The sequence below is a fragment of the Embiotoca jacksoni genome, unplaced genomic scaffold (assembly GCF_022577435.1).
Source record: "Embiotoca jacksoni isolate LCO1_2020_lvr unplaced genomic scaffold, fEmbJac1.0.p SCAF_9, whole genome shotgun sequence".
Taxonomy (NCBI): domain Eukaryota; kingdom Metazoa; phylum Chordata; class Actinopteri; family Embiotocidae; genus Embiotoca; species Embiotoca jacksoni.
In genome coordinates this window covers 16,017,684-16,036,217 of record NW_027185447.1, presented here as the reverse complement: position 1 = coordinate 16,036,217, position 18,534 = coordinate 16,017,684, and the positions used below count along the sequence as shown (strand labels likewise).

The 18,534-nt window shown below is 39.0% G+C and overlaps 2 protein-coding genes across 3 annotated transcripts; one reads left to right on the top strand and one right to left on the bottom strand.

The window, feature by feature from the left end:
- The first annotated feature begins 4 nt into the window (after positions 1-4).
- On the top strand, positions 5-2,513 carry mtg2 (mitochondrial ribosome-associated GTPase 2). The gene is made up of 6 exons (XM_069140353.1): positions 5-484; positions 880-1,027; positions 1,230-1,345; positions 1,447-1,665; positions 1,762-1,900; positions 2,021-2,513. The coding sequence occupies exons 1-6, from the start codon at positions 242-244 to the stop codon at positions 2,407-2,409; spliced, it is 1,254 nt and encodes a 417-aa protein (XP_068996454.1). The 5' UTR covers positions 5-241; the 3' UTR covers positions 2,410-2,513.
- A 5,550-nt stretch (positions 2,514-8,063) lies between these two features.
- On the bottom strand, positions 8,064-16,561 carry cdh26.2 (cadherin 26, tandem duplicate 2). 2 transcript variants are annotated; one of them, XM_069141479.1, is made up of 17 exons: positions 16,452-16,561; positions 15,845-15,964; positions 15,600-15,746; positions 15,032-15,176; positions 14,726-14,907; positions 14,450-14,581; positions 14,183-14,368; positions 13,109-13,443; positions 12,880-13,022; positions 12,561-12,785; positions 12,081-12,308; positions 11,738-11,856; positions 11,331-11,408; positions 11,092-11,229; positions 10,132-10,191; positions 9,904-9,951; positions 8,064-9,805 (listed from the first exon to the last, which is right to left on the bottom strand). In XM_069141479.1, the coding sequence occupies exons 1-17, from the start codon at positions 16,485-16,487 to the stop codon at positions 9,599-9,601; spliced, it is 2,529 nt and encodes an 842-aa protein (XP_068997580.1). In that variant the 5' UTR covers positions 16,488-16,561; the 3' UTR covers positions 8,064-9,598. The 2 variants fall into 2 exon arrangements, with proteins under 2 accessions (XP_068997580.1, XP_068997581.1); XM_069141480.1 differs by having other exon boundaries at positions 9,657-9,805; positions 9,894-9,951.
- Positions 16,562-18,534: the final 1,973 nt, after the last annotated feature.

The window sequence follows — 18,534 nt, the reverse complement described above, 5'->3', positions numbered from 1 at the left end:
GATGCCTTTCTTTGACAATCGACTAATCACATATGTCGCTTCACGGCTTCGGTAGTTGCATGGTTGCTGTTATGTCCTTCTTGAATTGACTTGATGATTTTACCAGTTTTATATCCGTGAATTAACCCTTTTTTTGGGGTTGTTTTTTTTTGCGATATGGTTAGAGGCAAAACGGTTGAGTTGACATTGACAAACCGTAGTTAGCGACTTTTAAATGCATGTCGATTAAACGGACGGCACAATGTTGGCAGCGTTGTCGAGAGTTAAAAGCTCTCGTTGGCCTTCTTCGGACACACTTTTAAGATGCGTGTTGGGACGAGAAGCTGGAAGGGACGAGTGGAGCTTGTTCAGTCTTGGTTGTTCTCCAGCATCAGCGCTGTGGAGACGGACAGCCGGTGGTGTCCGAGATGTCAGCACATCCAGCAGGCTGTCCGCCAAAGTCCGAGGAAACCCGAAGAAGAAAGAGATGTCTGAAAAGGAGCTGGTATGTATTTGAGCTTTATTGTTCATTTCCGCAACCCAGTTGCAGTTGCTTGACAAAATTGTCCAAAATACGTTTGAAGTCAGTCTGTTATTTATGTATGTGGAATTTTTTTACAATATTAAAAGTAACTGTGGAAAACACGTGTTCACCTTAACAAAAGTCTCCTATTGTTTTGGTAAAAAAAAAAAAAAAAAAAAAAAAAAAAAAAAATCCGATAAGCCTGAAAGCCACTAAATGGTTCTTATCTGGAAGCCTCTTGATCCTGTCTGCCACTCTTCCACTGAATATGCCTTCAAGTTTGCAGGATTCCTTTTTGCAATGGCAGATTTCCACTCTCCTGATGTTATGTCGTGTTATGTTAGTTGACTGTGATTATTTCTTGATGTGGCCCACAGACCCGTCACTTCATAGACTATCGGCGTGTGAAGCTGGCGGCTGGTTCAGGTGGTAAAGGCGCCTGCAGCTTTCACAGTGAGCCCCGAAAAGAGTGGGGCGGACCGGATGGAGGGAATGGAGGTGATGGAGGAAGCATCATTTTCAAGGGTAAGTTGAGTGTCTAAGTGGTTTGGTGTGTTTACCATGGGTATTCTACCACTTCCCCATCCTCTCTTTTAACATGATGTCAAAATTCCGGACTGCCCACCATATTGTCTGGAATGAAATTAAGATTTGAACTTTGGAAGAATGTTTCTGCATTGTGCCATAACATGGTTTCATCCGTATATCTTTATTTGTGTGCTTTCAGCTGACCGTTTTGTGAAATCTTTGGCACAAGTAGTTCCGGTTTACAAGGGAGAGCATGGCCAATCAGGTAGCAGAAAGAACTGTTATGGTCGGAACGGCAGCCCAACTTACATTTGTGTGAGTTCATGCATTTGACCGTGAATGTTATACAATTTACAGGCACTCGCATGTTTCTGGCCTGACTTAACCCCTCCTGTGATGTTTTTCCATTTATTAAGGTACCATTAGGAACTGTAGTGAAAGAGAAGGGCCAAACCATAGTGGACCTCGCTGAGCATGGCCAGGAATATCTGGCTGTATTCGGGGGGGCTGGAGGAAAGGGGAATAGATTCTTTCTTTCTAATGAGATCCGAGCCCCAATGACCGCAACCCCAGGAGTAGCAGGCCAGGAGCGGGTCCTTCAGCTGGAGCTGCGCACCATAGCCCATGCTGGACTGGTCAGAAAGAATATCGATTTGTCAAGAGAAGACTGTTATGTGGCTTTTCAACATTGCAAATGAGTTAAACTATTTTTATTGTCTTTATCCAATCAGGTTGGGTTTCCAAATGCTGGAAAATCCTCACTTTTGAGAGCCATCTCAAATGCCAGGCCTGCTGTGGCTGCTTACCCTTTTACAACACTCAACCCACATGTAGGGATGGTCAAGTACAGGGATCACGAGCAAGTGGCAGGTAGGTGGCTTTAAGCCAACCATTAATATATTATCAGATTACAAATATTCATATTATTCAACAATGTTTTTAACAGTATTTCACTGTATGTGTTGTACTTTTAACTTTTTCTCTGGGCAGTTGCTGACATCCCAGGCATCATTCGAGGAGCCCATCTAAATCGAGGCTTGGGCATCTCCTTTTTGCGTCACATAGAGCGCTGTCGGTTCCTCCTCTTTGTCCTGGACCTGTCATCTCCAGAGCCCTGGACCCAGCTCCAACACTTGCGTTATGAACTGGACCAGTATGAGCCTGGTCTGTCCCAACGGCCTCAGGCTATCATAGCCAACAAAATGGACCTACCCGATGTCCGGGAGAAGTTGGATACTCTTAAAAGCCACTCCACCCAGAGAGTCATCCCCGTGTCGGCTCTCACAGGACAAAACACAGAGGAGCTCATCCTCCACTTGAGAGAGTTGTATGATGGCTACCTCCAAGGTAGTGAGGAAGGCAAACCCACGAGGTGGTAGGAAAAACAATGTGTTTGTGCTCTATAAATATTTCCCTGTAATATATAGTTACACTGGACAATATGAAATGTATTTAAATTGTTTAATAAAAAAAGAAAATTGTGTTTCATTGGTATAATAGTGCTCAATACACTGAAATTGTTTTGTTTTTTTACCATACAGTTTTTGACAAAGAGCAGATTATTCGAAAAAATGTATGTAAGCAAACAAGTTTCCAGTGCTACTTCTAAGTTTTGCTTGACGTTATAACAGATATTGAACAAGGATTTGTTCAGAACACAGATGTAGATTGAAACCGAGAGCAAAAACAATTCCTAAAAGAACCAGCAGAGGTCATGAGTGTTACATCATTTTAAATGATTTACATTTTAAAATGAAACCTCAGGGGTAATTAAGTAAATAAACGTACTACTCCGTGACATGGACATTTGAGGGCTTGTTGGGATGTCCCATATTCAATCACTGTAAATACAGCTCGGCAGAAAATCTTGCTTACTGGAGAAATTGTGGGGAGTAAAACACAGAGCTTAAGACATAGGCTGATAGAAAAGCAGAACAGAAGCAAACTTGTACTTGTTCATTGGCTGTCATTCCAGAGGGGTAGCTGGTTTTAACTGAGCTCTGAACTCATCACCATATTCTGTATGAAGCAGGTTTTGAATATTTACTGGGTAGTGCTGCAGCTCTTAACTAAACCATAACTCAGATGTTCATGGGTTGTTTTGTCATCAGCCTTACATACAGTGCATCCGGAAAGTATTCACAGCGCTTCACTTTTTCCACATTTTGTTATATTACAGCCTTATTCCAAAATGGATTAAGTAATTTGTTTCCCTCAAAATTCTACACACAATATCCCATAATGACAATGTGAAATGTTTTTTGAAATTTTTGCAAATCTATTAAAAATAAAAAAATGAAAAAAAATCACATGTACATAAGTATTCACAGCCTTTGCCATGACACTCAAAATTGAGCTCAGGTGCATCCTGTTTCCACTGATCATCCTTGAGATGTTTCTACAACTTGATTGGAGTCCACCTGTGGTAAATTCAGTTGATTGGACATGATTTGGAAAGACACACACCGTCTATATAAGGTCCCACAGTTGACAGTGCATGTCAGAGAACAAACCAAGCCATGAAGTCCAAAGAATTGTCTGTAGACCTCCGAGACAGGATTGTATCGAGGCACAGATCTGGGGAAGGGTACAGGAAAATTTCTGCAGCATTGAAGGTCCCAATGAGCACAGTGGCCTCCATCATCCGTAAATGGAAGAAGTTTGGAACCACCAGGACTCTTAGAGTTGGCCGCCCGGCCAAACTGAGCGATCGGGGGAGAAGGGCCTTAGTCAGGGAGGTGACCAAGAAACTGATGGCCACTCTGACAGAGCTCCAACGTTGCTCTGTGAAGAGAGGAGAACCTTCCAGAAGGACAACCATCTCTGCAGCACTCCACCAAGCAGGCCTGTATGGTAGAGTGGCCAGACGGAAGCCACTCCTCAGTAAAAGGCACCTGAAGGATTGTCAGACCATGAGAAACTAAATTCTCTGGTCTGATGAAACAAAGATTGAACTCTTTGGCCTGAATGCCAAGCGTCATGTTTGGAGGAAACCAGGCACCGCTCATCACCTGGCCAATACCATCTCTACGGTGAAGTATGGTGGTGGCAGCATCATGCTGTGGGGATGTTTTTCAGCGGCAGGAACTGGGAGACTAGTCAGGATGGAGGGAAAGATGAATGCAGCAATGTACAGAGACATCCTTGATGAAAACCTTCTCCAGAGCGCTCTGGACCTCAGACTGGGGCGAAGGTTCATCTTCCAGCAGGACAACGACCCGAAGCACACAGCCAAGATAACAAAGGAATGGCTTCGGGACAACTCTGTGAATGTCTTTGAGAGGCCCAGGCAGAGTCCAGACTTGAACCCGATTGAACATCTCTGGAGAGATCTGAAAATGTCTGTGCACCGACGCTCCCCATCCAACCTGATGGAGCTTGAGAGGTCCTGCAAAGAAGAATGGGAGAAACTGCCCAAGAATAGGTGTGCCAAGCTTATAGCATCATACTCAAAAAGACTTGAGGCTGTAATTTCTGCCAGAGGTGCTTCAACAAAGTATTGCGCAAAGGCTGTGAATACTTATGTACGCGTTATATTTTCGTTCTTTATTTTTAATAGATTTGCAAAAATTTTAAACAAACTATTTTCACTTTGTCATTATGGGATATTTCGTGTAGAATTTTGAGGAAAAAAAATGAATTTAATCCATTTTGAAATAAGGCTGTAACGTAACAAAATGTGTAAAAAGTGAAATGCTGTTAATACTTTCCGGATGCACTGTACATAACATTGATAGTTAAAATGCATGTATGTGTTGTTTATTCATTTAGTTCTTGTTTCAAAAAAGGATCAGTTAATGCAAAAATACTTTTTATTTTGATGGTGCACCTTATCCTGCATTCAGTTAAAGGAGATTAATAAAACAAATGGGTGCCCCAGCCAGCAAAGGAATAGTAACTGTGTGATATATTATTTTCCAAATTTGCATTAAACAATTAAAATAAATTATAGTTTACAGTGGGGCAAAAAAGTATTTAGTCAGCCACCAATTGTGCAAGTTCTCCCACTTAAAAAGATGAGAGACGCCTGTAATTTTCATCATAGGTACACTTCAACTATGAGAGACAGAATGGGGGGAAAGAATCCAGGAAATCACATTGTAGGATTTTTAATGAATTAATTGGTAAATTCCTCGGTAAAATAAGTATTTGGTCACCTACAAACAAGCAAGATTTCTGGCTCTCACAGACCTGTAACTTCTTCTTTAAGAGGCTCCTCTGTTCTCCACTCGTTACCTGTATTAATGGAACCTGTTTGAACTTGTTATCAGTATAAAAGACACCTGTGCACAACCTCAAACAGTCACACTCCAAACTCCACTGTGGCCAAGACCAAAGAGCTGTCAAAGGACACCAGAAACAAAATTGTAGACCTGCACCAGGCTGGGAAGACTGAATCTGCAATAGGTAAGCAGCTTGGTGTGAAGAAATCAACTGTGGGAGCAATTATTAGAAAATGGAAGACATACAAGACCACTGATAATCTCCCTCGATCTGGAGCTCCACGCAAGATCTCACCCCATGGGGCCAAAATGATCACAAGAACGGTGAACAAAAATCCCAGAACCACACGGGGGGACCTCGTGAATGATCTGCAGAGAGCTGGGACCAAAGTAACAAAGGCTACCATCAGTAACACACTACGCCGCCAGGGACTCAAATCCTGCAGTGCCAGACGTGTCCCCCTGCTTCAGCCAGTACATGTCCAGGCCCGCCTGAAGTTTGCTAGAGAGCATTTGGATGATCCAGAAGAGGATTGGGAGAATGTCATATGGTCAGATGAAACCAAAATAGAACTTTTTGGTAAAAACTCAACTCGTCGTGTTTGGAGGAGAAAGAATGCCGAGTTGCATCCAAAGAACACCATACCTACTGTGAAGCATGGGGGTGGAAACCTCATGCTTTGGGGCTGTTTTTCTGCAAGGGGACCAGGACGACTGATCTGTGTAAAGGAAAGAATGAATGGGGCCATGTATCGTGAGATTTTGAGTGAAAACCTCCTTCCATCAGCAAGGGCACTGAAGATGAAACATGGCTGGGTCTTTCAGCATGACAATGATCCCAAACACACCGCCCGGGCAACGAAGGAGTGGCTTCGTAAGAAGCATTTCAAGGTCCTGGAGTGGCCTAGCCAGTCTCCAGATCTCAACCCCATAGAAAATCTGTGGAGGGAGTTGAAAGTCCGTGTTGCCCAGCGACAGCCCCAAAACATCACTGCTCTAGAGGAGATCTGCATGGAGGAATGGGCCAAAATACCAGCAACAGTGTGTGAAAAGCTTGTGAAGACTTACAGAAAACGTTTGACCTCTGTCATTGCCAACAAAGGGTATATAACAAAGTATTGAGATGAACTTTTGTTATTGACCAAATACTTATTGTCCACCATAATTTGCAAATATATTCTTTAAAAATCAGACAATGTGATTTTCAGGAATTTTTTTTCTCATTTTGTCTCTCATAGTTGAAGTGTACCTATGATGAAAATTACAGGCGTCTCTCATCTTTTTAAGTGGGAGAACTTGCATAATTGGTGGCTGACTAAATACTTTTTTGCCCCACTGTATATGTTGCAGTGGGTGGAGTGGTTGACATGGGTTGCGGTAGCCGTTGCCCTTCAGACATCTGTAAAGGAAGGTTAAGGGACAGAAACAGCGTCCAATGCCGTTGTACCAAAGAGGTAAAAGCCTCTTTCGACACCAGCTACTGTTGCCTGGCCTATATCAGCCTCCTGCCATGGGGTTGATGTGGTTTTTGGAGGCTGTTGTGCCATATTTTCTCAATGAATCAGATATGACGAAGGCACTCATGTAAAGACAAGTGCTTTCTCGACACACAACAGCCCACCTGGTGCAAATTGAAGCCAATTTGACTAGTACTGGCATCCTGTTTTGTGAATCAATATATAATTATCCTCCCTCTCTCTCTCTCTCTCTCTCTCTCTCTACAGTTCAGCCTTCTACACTGTGTGATTAAAAATGACAGTTGCTAGCTTTCCTGCAGTTGTCCTTATTTATTGAATTGTTTTGCATGGTCTTGTTTTCAGGCGTGGTGGAGAGAATTTGGGACGATCTTGAAAAAGACCCACAGATGGAACTGCAACTTCCACCCGGTGTCCTGCTGGCGTCCCACTGCTACCTCCAGGCTGCCTACTGACCCAAGTAAACAACACGCACCGTATTTACAAGTGCAGAGAGTGCACTTACTTTTGAGATCAGCGTTTAGCCGATTTCTCCAAAGACCCCACACATTTGCAGTTTGTTTTTTTTCACACTGCTGCCTGCATACTGTAGCTGCAAGTAAATTCTTATAGTTTGAGGTAAAATAGATTGTAACTGATGTTTACATAACATTCAGTTTACCATTATGTTTTTATACTGAGCCCCAAACCATCAGATAAACTTTCAAACTTTTCGGCTATTTCAGGCGCAACACATATTCATACTCTCTCATTTGGGACAGTTTCCTCAGACTAATATTTTGTGGGTACAGAGATTATTTGTCACAAAATGTCACCTCCAAAAATATTTGTCTTTGCTTCCAGCCTTTTGCCAAAATAAACACCTCACGTAGGTTTAAGATTTTCATCCTTCACTCTCTGACACAACTGAAGCATAGATTAGAAAACTGTTGTTCACTCGTTAGCAAAAGGATCTTTCTCATTATTGAATGATTTTCAGAGCAAGAACAATGTCCAGTGACAAATGACAAGAATGCCTTTTGAAATAGAGAAGTTATTGATTGATATCATAGCCAGTATGGCTGATAGGTTTATGTAGGCAACCGTGACCGAATTTTGAATATTAGTGCAAAGGAAATATCTAGGACTGAGTTACATGTTGTCTGAAATGGTATATATTCAGTCATTGGTACATATTTTCACTGCATGGTCCTCATGGCTAATTAAGACAGAAGACAAGTAGTCGTTTTTTTGTGTAACCACAAAATTGTGTGTGTGTGTGTGTGTGTGTGTGTGTGTGTGTGTGTGTGGACATCTGATATAAGGGGGAAAAAAAATTCACACCTTAAAGTGATCTTTTCTTTTTTTTTATAGACTGGACATGTACCCACCTGCAGACTCAGGCTTGTACAAATATTAACACACAAACCCACACATGTAACACAAAAACAAATGTAAAAAATAACACCTATTACCTATTGTTAACATTCCGTCTGAAAACAACGAATTAATTCTTCTGTATCATTAATCGTCGTACTTTCGTGGGTGTGTTTTGTTTGCACAAGACACACCTGCATGTCGTTAACAGTTACTTAGAAAAACAGATCTGCGGAACCGGTTTTTTTTTTTTCAAACACTGTTGAAAGCCTGACAGCTTCTAATAGGCAGAGTAAATGAATGACACATTTGAACAGTATTATATAACTAGCAAAAACAGTGCATGAAAACTCTCCTAAAATCAATCTTGAGATATCCCCAAAAAAAGTAAAAAGCATTTCCCTATTGTCACTTTAGATAATTATTGTATTAACATTGATTTACAGCGAAAGACAAATGTATGATACGCATCATATAGACTTAAAAAAATAATACTTTTTAGGCTATACTTTGGTAAGTTTTGATTTTCCTAACAGTTCCCACAATACCCGTTCTTCACCATTAATGCTTCAAAATACTACCATAATTTAAGATCCCATCTCACCATGACATGTTCCCACACATCCGACTACATAACTACAGCCCTTTGTGACTATTTTTTTTTGTGCTACCGTTTTCATTAAACCCCTGTGTGTAGATATAGGCTTCATGTCACAAAATAATAAAGTGTGCTCTTGATTTTCATGGCACTCAATTGGATTTCTGTACAGTAGTAAACTTCATCATCTGATCAACAAAGAGTTAACAAGCAATTAAAGGGATAGATCTGAATTAGCCGGGATTAGGGGAGGATTATTTGACACAAGACTTTCGTATTCATTCAAATGTTAAACCAACAGACAGATATTCAGATAATCTTTGGTAAATGTGATGAATGATGACGGTTCACTATTTGTAAAATATGAGACATGTTTTCTCCTTTATCTTACTCTATGCGCTTGTTATGTGTTGCAGGTAAAGCTATTTCTGCGTGAGCTTTCTCGACTCTTCTTATCTCTAGAGAAAAGCGTAATGCCATAGGACACGATCGTAAGACCAGCACCTGACTTTGAACAAACACTGATCATCAACAAGTGCAGTGATTTTTTTTTTTTTTTCCAGTTTAGTTTAATAGTTGCAACATCCTTTTGTCTGAGTATATGTCAGAAATCGTTTCATGATTTCCAGTTTTAAAGAGTCTTTGTTTAGGCTCACTCTCTGTTCATCATCAACATTGCTCATATGAGCGATAAAAGCGTAAATAAATTCTCCAAGTGTAGCTAAAGGTAGTAAAAAATTACAAGTCACCAGAAAGATGCCAAAGGAATCTGATATTGTCTCAGGTAATACTTATACTTCAGGATTGGCAACTTGGATAAAAAAAAAAAAAAGAAGAATGCATTGTTTACAAACTTTGATGAAGTGTTGATGTAGTTGTATGGCTTTCTGCTTCGATGAAACTTAGTGCCTGAAGTTTATGAACTGTAGGAAGTGCTGTCACTTGGCATACAGATTGAAGCCAGAGTGCTAAACTTGAAATCCAGGTTCAAGTCTGGGTCAAAGGGGAAATCTGGCATGGAAATGGCATCAAGCTCAAAGTTGTGCTCCAAGTCTCCCTCCTCAACATAGACATGAGGTAAATAGTCCTCCAGTTCCTCGCCCGGTGACTGGAGAGTGTAAATCTACAACATACACAGGGGGAAAACAAAGAAAAAGGAGATATTAAAAACACTTCAATATTTCCTCAGCTTTGTAGGATTGTGTACATACTTGACATTACATTCTTTAGTAGAATTTGTTCACAGTGTTGGCGCTGTCCCATCCATATCTTGAAAATAGAAGTAAATAGTTGCATTAATTTGCTTGTTTTATATGACAACAACAGCAACAGAAGTCTAATAACAATAGATGTCAGACAAAAACACTTGTAGTTTTATCTCTGAGGATATAAAAAAATAAACATTTTGACATGTCACATGAAAAGGGCAAATAGAGTAGATTGCAGTACCCTATGCTGAGATTGTCTCTGCTGATGTCTCATTGTCGTGGTTGATGATGCACCCATGGACTGCAAAATAAAGCACATATATAGTTAATACTTTTGAAATATGTTAGAATTCAGAGACAGAAAAATGTAATGGCTCAGTAAAATTCTTGAAATTTGCTGCTTTTAACCTGATAGAATTACTCAATGATAACAACAGCAACAATAATTACAACAACAATAATACAAATTTTAGTATTGTGCATATAGAGTTCCTGCAAGTAAAAGTTTTTTTTCCATTGAGCTTTGTCCTTGGGCCTAAAAACCTTCAAAGTGGATTGAGGATTCTTCACTTACTGAGTCAGTCATCACTTGTAGGGAAAGAAAAGCATGTCAGGTCATCAAAGTGTGACATACAAAATTTCATAAATACAGCAATGTTTTCTGTATTTGTTTGTTGTTGTTGTCAGTAAATCTAAAAGTTAATTTGTTCTTGCTTAAAAAGTAAATAAGAACAAAGCTTAATCCCTTTCAGAAGTATATAATTACATTTGTAAAGGGAAAACAATTTCCTTTAACACCGAAGAACTGTACTTTCAAGCAAACATTACTTGAGAGGAGGAGCAAATATTATGGTGTATATTTAAGCGCTGTTTTCAGTTGTGGTTATAGCGAGCTAGCAAGGATTTAACAGTAGAATGGTTTAAGTGGAAACAGCTCAAAGTAAATTAGAGTGGCAATTGTCTATTGTAGTGAAGGAACCTGTAACCTAGTGCAACGTTATAATTTTAGAAGTAACAATGGAGTTCCATGGCACAAAAAAAAATCAAATACATGAGGCTTTTATAATGGGATAAATTCATTTTTTTATTTTCAGCCTTTTCATGAGATTTGTTGACAAAACAAATTGTAGAATACCACTAGACTGATTTTATAATCTAAAGTATGATGCCAGTCGTGCAAAAATTATGATATCAAACTTACCCGATGCAAATTTTTCCTTTGATGTTGCTCAAGTAGGGTGTCACTTTGGCACGTGGCGTACTCTGCTGAAAAGCCACGTGGCACAGTCCCACTTGAGGGCTTAGTGATTGACTGCGAGTTATAATCAACCATAGATGGCTGGAAAAAAATTCCACATTTGTCATGATACATAAGTGAGTTTAAGAATCTTCTTCATGAGTTTGTAATTATTACATGAATGTGTATTTTACAGCGCTTACCATTCTCAACGGCGTAGTAACTTGATGTATTCGGATATTTTGCCTGCTCTGATTGCTCTGTAACGGCTCAAACAACACCTTGAACACAGTAATACAGTTTTACAGTTTTACAGCAGTACCTGACAGTTATATTTATGCTATTTTAATTCAAAATACTTTTGCTGTAAGATAAATTACCTCCTTAGAGCCAGATGAAAGGAAAATGAGCCTACTTTCCAGTTATTTTTTTACGATTTAATAGGCACTTGAACATTTAATTGCAGACTTTAAAATAAAAAACAACCAACTGAAACAAATGTATGTGTTCACATATGTATTATTTGTGTGTGCGTGTGTGTGTGCATGCATGTTAGTATTAGGCTACAGTAATAAGCAGGTATAGGTCATTTGGTAGTAAAGGTATTTACTTTGCAGTCAGTTCCCGGTGTCTCAGTGTTAGCAGTCATTAGATGTTGTCCAGAATTGTCGTTGGGGAATGGTATGCTCTCCTTCTTACATGACATCACAAGAGCCACAAGTAGCGAACCTATAGCATAAAGACACAAATAGTGTTTTTTTCCTTACTTCATCTTTTACCAGAGGAGAGGTTCATGACCAAATTAGAATTTAAAAAAAAAAAATGTATGTCAGTTTCATTAAAAAGGTTTAGGTTAAGTGTGAAAATATGTTAAATGTTTTACTTTTGTTGATAAACTAGTGGCAAAATTATCATTGATGATAATAATCAATTATTTTAAACTTATGTCTTACCTGCAACCAGTAACATGCTGAAAAAAATAATGCCCAGTGCCCCTCCTGCCATTACAGAGCTTTGATCTCTTTTTAAGCGACAGTTTGGCCTTGCTGTGTGTAAGCATTTACACACAGTAACTGACAGGTTGTGGACAGCCATCTTCCCCTGAAGGTCAGACACTTCTAGCTGCAACTCATGGTGTCCAGAGTGAACTGTCTTCTCTTTCACCAGGTTGACTGAATACCCTGTAAATCCAAAATGAAAGCATTATCCATCATACTATAAAATATGGCTTTTAATTTGAAGTGAATAGAGGACATCAGGGCTTTCTCAGCCTCGCACAAGTACTGGCCCCACTGTTGTGGTCCCGCCAAAGATTCATCATTGACACACTGTCAAAACTAGAGGTTTATTTGATACCATTGGCATTATTTTGTGAGCTATTTGATCTTGGCTTCGTTTAGACTCTAACCGAATTGTCCTGAACAAGAGCTCACCTTGCGCAGGGTCAACCCTCCACTTGTCCTTCACATTTCCATGAAGTTTGAAGCTGAAAGGCCCGCTGTACGGCTTTTCATCCAGATCCAAAGCTGTGATGTTGGCCAGAGAAGGTCCACCAGATTGGCACATGTCAATTGTGTTTATAGCCAGGAAGGGAGCATTATCATTCTCATCAGTTATGTGAATGCTGAGAGTTGCGGTGCCCGTCAGCGAAGGTTTACCTGTTGACCAAAAATATGCATTGTGCATTTTTAGCAATGTGTTGAAGAAAGTGTGCAAATTATTTACATTATACAATATTCATCAGAGTCATACCATTGTCAACAGCATGTATTGTGACTAAATAGATGCTGTCTTTAACAAAGGAGGACTCTCGGTCTATGATCTTTGACGTGGTTACTTTTCCAGTCTTGGAGTCCACTGTGATCCAATCAGCTGGATCCTCTCCTTTTTTATATCTGTTTTGGGTCAGAAATGTCTCAATGAAATTCTAATGTAGAATGTTATTGTAAGACTGATATGTGTAAGTGTCTTCGAGACTTACACAACTGTGTTTCCACCGGTGACATCAGGGTCTCGAGCTATGAATGTCTCCAGGTTATGTCCTGGCTCAACATTCTCATGCACCACAGCCTTTTTGTTCAATATATCGAAGACGGGAGGCTCATTGACATCCTCCACAGTCACTGTCACTTGATGGCTGGATGAGCGTTGTCCCGGTTTACCAATTAGGGTGCCACTTTGAGTGACACCACTAACAGTGATTACTTTCCAAAGACCAGTAGTGCTGCGATCCACCACTTCGCATGAATAATAGGGGATCTCATTGTCCACAATAATGCTAATGTTCAAGGTAGGACTGTCTTCGTAATTCAGAGGCTGTAAAAGGAAAAAAAGATCAGAATGTTGTCTCGAGGAGAGATGTTAAAATTCATGTCATCATGTAACTTCACATCACATATTGCAGGGCTTTGTAGGAGCTATCTCTAATTTGAAAACTAGTGCAGAGCTCCGAAAAATTGAACATCTGTTACATTCAGGGCTTTTCCAAACAAGTTTAGACAATGCTCATAAAGCCAATCACAGCAAGGTAAATATCTGCATTTCATATTATACAGAGTTATTATATATGGTGTCTGATGACACCTCCTGTGTTTGTGGATAAATGTGTACGAGGCATGCTCTATGAGCAGAGCATGCACATCAGAAACTTCTGTCGGCAGAGCCGGCTAACCTTCGTTTGGGCCCCATGCTAACTTGGATGGGGATAAAATAATTATATTGTGCAGCTCTTCAAGACATTCAAATTGTTATCAAATCGAATGGACCGAATTGTGTTAGTGGAACGAATAATGTTATAAGGGTTGTGATGCTCAAAACCAACATTGATACAGCTAAGCGCGTCTGTGGGTACAAAAGTCAAGTCAGAAATTCAACACGACTGTAAAGCGTGATAAAAAGTATGTGGCTCTTTTTTTGGCCAATGGCTTTTAAAACTGAGCTTGTGGTGGTTAATAAAAAATAAAAATGAAAAAGTGACATCAGAGTTTTACACGTTTTCACCTCTGAGTGTTCGACTGTCTCTTAAAAACATTCATTCAGTGTACTCTCTGTATACCTTTTTCACATACAGTAGTCCTTCATTTGTCTCTGGATCTGTAGTGATGTTGAAGCGGTTGTTGTTTGTTTCTCCTTGGATTATATATTTTGCTCTCCAGGCTGCTGTATGCTTGGTGTCTTCGTCTGTAACTTGTAGACGTGAAACAAGAATATTTTCTTGTCCTTCTTTCACTCTTCCTGGACCCTAAGGTAAAAAATATTTTGTATAGAAACTGTTGTATTAAAGATAACAGGTGTCATTTCCTTACTTGACATAATTGCTTACTGTTTGTTGTGTGATAACAGGAAGGTGGTTATTTCCATCTTCAATGTTGACTGTGACGGTGCCGGTACTGGAGAGCACCATTGGTTTTCCATGGTCTTTGGCTTCCACTAAAATGGTGTATTTCTCAGCTATCTAATGGGTTAAAAAGACAGCTCAAATACATTGATATCAAACACTTTTGATTTGGTCACATTTAAGGAAATGTAAATTTAAAGATGGACAGATTACATTTTTTTTTATTTATGAATTATGCCATAAAGCGAGGAGACCTCTCACCTCATGGTCCAGACATCCGTAAAATGAAATAGTTCCAAATCCAGTACCAGTACCAGGCAGCTGGGTTATGTAGAACTCCAGCCCATGGGGTTCAGGAGTGACTGAGACTATTCTTAAGTCAAAGCTGTTATTGTCCTCATTTCTGTCATCATCTGTTGCTCTCATGGTCATCACTACAGTGCCTGTTAGTATGAGAAGAAAAGAGTTTTGTTTTATTTCATTTTTGGTCATTGTGACAAATTGTGTCATTTCATAGTAGTAGCAGTAAGGATTACATCAGGAAATTGTTCAAAATGAGAAAGTTACCTTGTAATGTAGACTCTTTTATGCTGGTCACATAATTTGTATGGTCAAACCTTGGAGAGTTGTCGTTTGAGCCCTCAATCTTTATCTCAATTCCAAGCTGTGTGTCAACTACATGGTTTTCGCGATCGATTGCCTGAAAGATCAGCTGTAGTGCAAAGTTAACAATTGTGAAATAATAAAACTACCATCTTCCATACCCCAAGCTCACACACAAAAACACATTTCATCCGGGTATTTAGGGACACTCATTTAATGCTTTCCCTGGCTTCTCACCTGAACCTTAACCATCATAACTAGATACCTAAGATTAACCCTTACCCTAATCTTAGCCTAATTCTAACCTTAACCCCAAAAACCAAGTCTTGACCCTCAAAATTCCAGTCACCAGCCAACTGATGTTATTACCGCCCACTTTTTTTTTCCTCACGCACACACACACACACACACACACACACACACACACAAACGCGCGCGCACAGACCCGCACACGCAAACACCCACCCTTTATACTTACTTATTCAGATTGTCAATGGAACAATGTTTTGGTTGTTTTCTAATTTCCTCTCACCTTAAAAACTTTGAACTTCTCATAGTCCACAGGTTGATGGACAGTAATCTCTCCTGTGTGACTGTTGATTTGTAATACACCCTTGGGTTCCTCATCAACACCTTGACCATGTATCTTGAAAAGGATTAAGTTCTTCTCAATTTGTATCTGTATTGAATGCAAGACACAACAGCATCAAATTTTGTAGTGATCTTCCTGAATCCGTTCGTATGTACAATTTATGTTAATGCTTGGGAGGTACTCACCGTGCCCAATGTATATGGGAAAGGTCCTTCGTAGCCTTCATTAATTGAAAAGGAATCTATGATCCAGCTTCTTTTTTGTCGCAGCAAAATTTCTGAAGCTGTCACATGGACTCCCAAACACTGCAAAACATGGCATTACAGATGTACTATATGTTTATGATAATTTACAGTTTTAAAAAAAGATCTTTAAACACTGAATGTGATGTCACTCAGTAAGTGAAACAAGTCACTCAGTGTAATGTTGACAGACATAATTAGCATCGGTTTATATGATGCTTAAATGTTTAATTTGTAATCTCAACATTGCCCTGATTTTGTGGCCGACTTTGAATGTTGAAAACCAGAACTATGAAATAATTCCACATATCTCTGCAATTCTTAAGTGTCTCATGGTTCTTTCAGTTCTTGCACATTGACAGAAAAACCTTTATTAAGGGTAAAACAATTATTCATTCTAGTTTTGTTTATGTTGTTTGTATCTTTAGAATGAAAAACAATTTTTAAAAACACTTAAGGTATGATGATATATAAATCAGAATTAAGCAACGAGCAAGTAATGTTTTAAAATATTAACCAGAAAAGTGTGCCACCTTAGATATATTCTTACCAGTACAACAAGAAGACTGAGGTGCATTCTCTCCATATTCTAGCCAATCGACGTGTTGTTTTTGAAGGAAGTCCTTCACATAACAGATTCTTCTTTCAATGTGCAGGAGAGACAGTTCAGCTTCGTGCCAATGGAGGTTTTGGTCTTGAGATACCTATAAGTGGGAGGGGCTGTGGGACAATAAATGACCTCACTGAGTTAGACCTTATCGGTTCAGCCAGGCAGAAATTTCTAAGGAAAACTATTGCAATGTGGGTGTGTACATACAAAGCACTGAGTATGTGCCTGTTTGTTCTGAGTAATATGATTAAAATTCTGTCCTGTTTCTGATAAAATAATTCTTTATAAATTATAATAATGGTTATTATTTTAATACACCATTTATTTATTTTTAAACATTGTTACAAAATGGTTTACAGTAGTGCTAAACAACAAATTAAAACAATGGTTCATGTCGAAAGAGGCATGAGTGAAACAACAATGTGTCTCCGGTCAAAATTGTTATATTAAAAACACATGAAATCTCATGAGAACAAATACTTTTTTTTTAGGTTACCAAAAGTACTTTACAAACACCTACCTTGTCACAATGTTGTTTAAGACTGTAAAAATATAACATTATGAAATCAATATTTACATGAATACAAAGTATACTATTTAAAGTATAGTTTTATATTAATGTGTTTGATTGCACTGTAAGTGTCAGTTCAGCCAGGCAGACATGCCTGACATGTAACACTTTATAGGTTCGCTTATTTTTATTTTTTTTTATTTCCCTTTGTTGTAATGTTCCTGTAAACCCAGCTCATACTACATTTAATGGCATAAGCTGATCTGACAAAATTGTAAGGACTGATTTCCACTTTGTAAATTTTGAAAATATTTTAATTTTGTCAAGTTACATCAAAATTGTTTTTGAGCCATTATCCCAACACCACTTTTTTTTTTTGTATCTGTCACAACTGTTTTTTGATGACTGTACTTTTCTAGGGAGGGATGAGTAATGTTTTAATCATACTGAGAGTTTTTTTTTTTACCTGTGAAAAGAAACCCAGAAAGAAAGCATTGTATGACACCAATTCAATTTTATTTCTACAGCCCCAAATCATAACATAATTTTAGGGCATTTTACATTGTAAGGTAAAAACCTACTAGCATAACATAGAGAAACCAACAATTCCCCCTCGAGCAAGCACTTGGCAACAGAAACAGAACCAGACTCAGTTTGGGCGGCTTTCTTCCTTGAACGGTTGGGGTAATGAGAAATGCAGGGCATAAAAATGCAGGGAGAGTGAAAGAGAGGAGAGTAATAGTTGGGAAAATGTAGGGACCAGAAACCTGACTGCACTCTGATAACCTACCAGCATACTCTTAACCGCAAGGTTAAAAGTTGCTTTTTCAGTGCAGTACATTTATATTTTACTTCAATAGCTCATTGTTCAGGTCATGTTAAATATGGTATAATATCAGAACATAGTGCTGTCATGGAGGATTAGGGTTGCATTGGCAAACATAAAATACAAGATATTTACAACTGGACAGCTTTGAAATGTCTTTAGTGGTACTGAAAGCAAGAGCAATTCAACAACATTGGTTATGTTTTATAAGTTAAGTACAGAGCTTATTTCAGAAGCATTGCCCAAACAAGCACATTTTTCAGCTTTGGATTTAGTTACATTGAAAATGCTTGCCTCATCTACCTGACCAAGCAGCCAAGGTCATAGTTGATATAGCTTTAGGAAGATGTGAAAGTAATGCTTGCCAGACCCTAGCTGTAACGACTGCAACTCTCCTCGCATTCTTATGGAAATTGTTGGCTTTTTTGACATATTTAGAAAAGCAAATACTTGATCCTCTTTGAAACAGAGAATTGTGTCATCTTTTTCATAAATACAATTGATAATAAAAAATAGATCATGGAAAAAGTAAGTACACTTCTACATTTGACAAACTTGAAAATCCACAAAAGTAGAATCAGAGATTCCATAGTAGGTGCCTTTGATTTGTAGGGTGACACATTGTGTTGTTGTGTTAGGGTGTGGTGTCATCAGGCCAAACTCTAAAGAGCTCCTTCAGGCCTTCA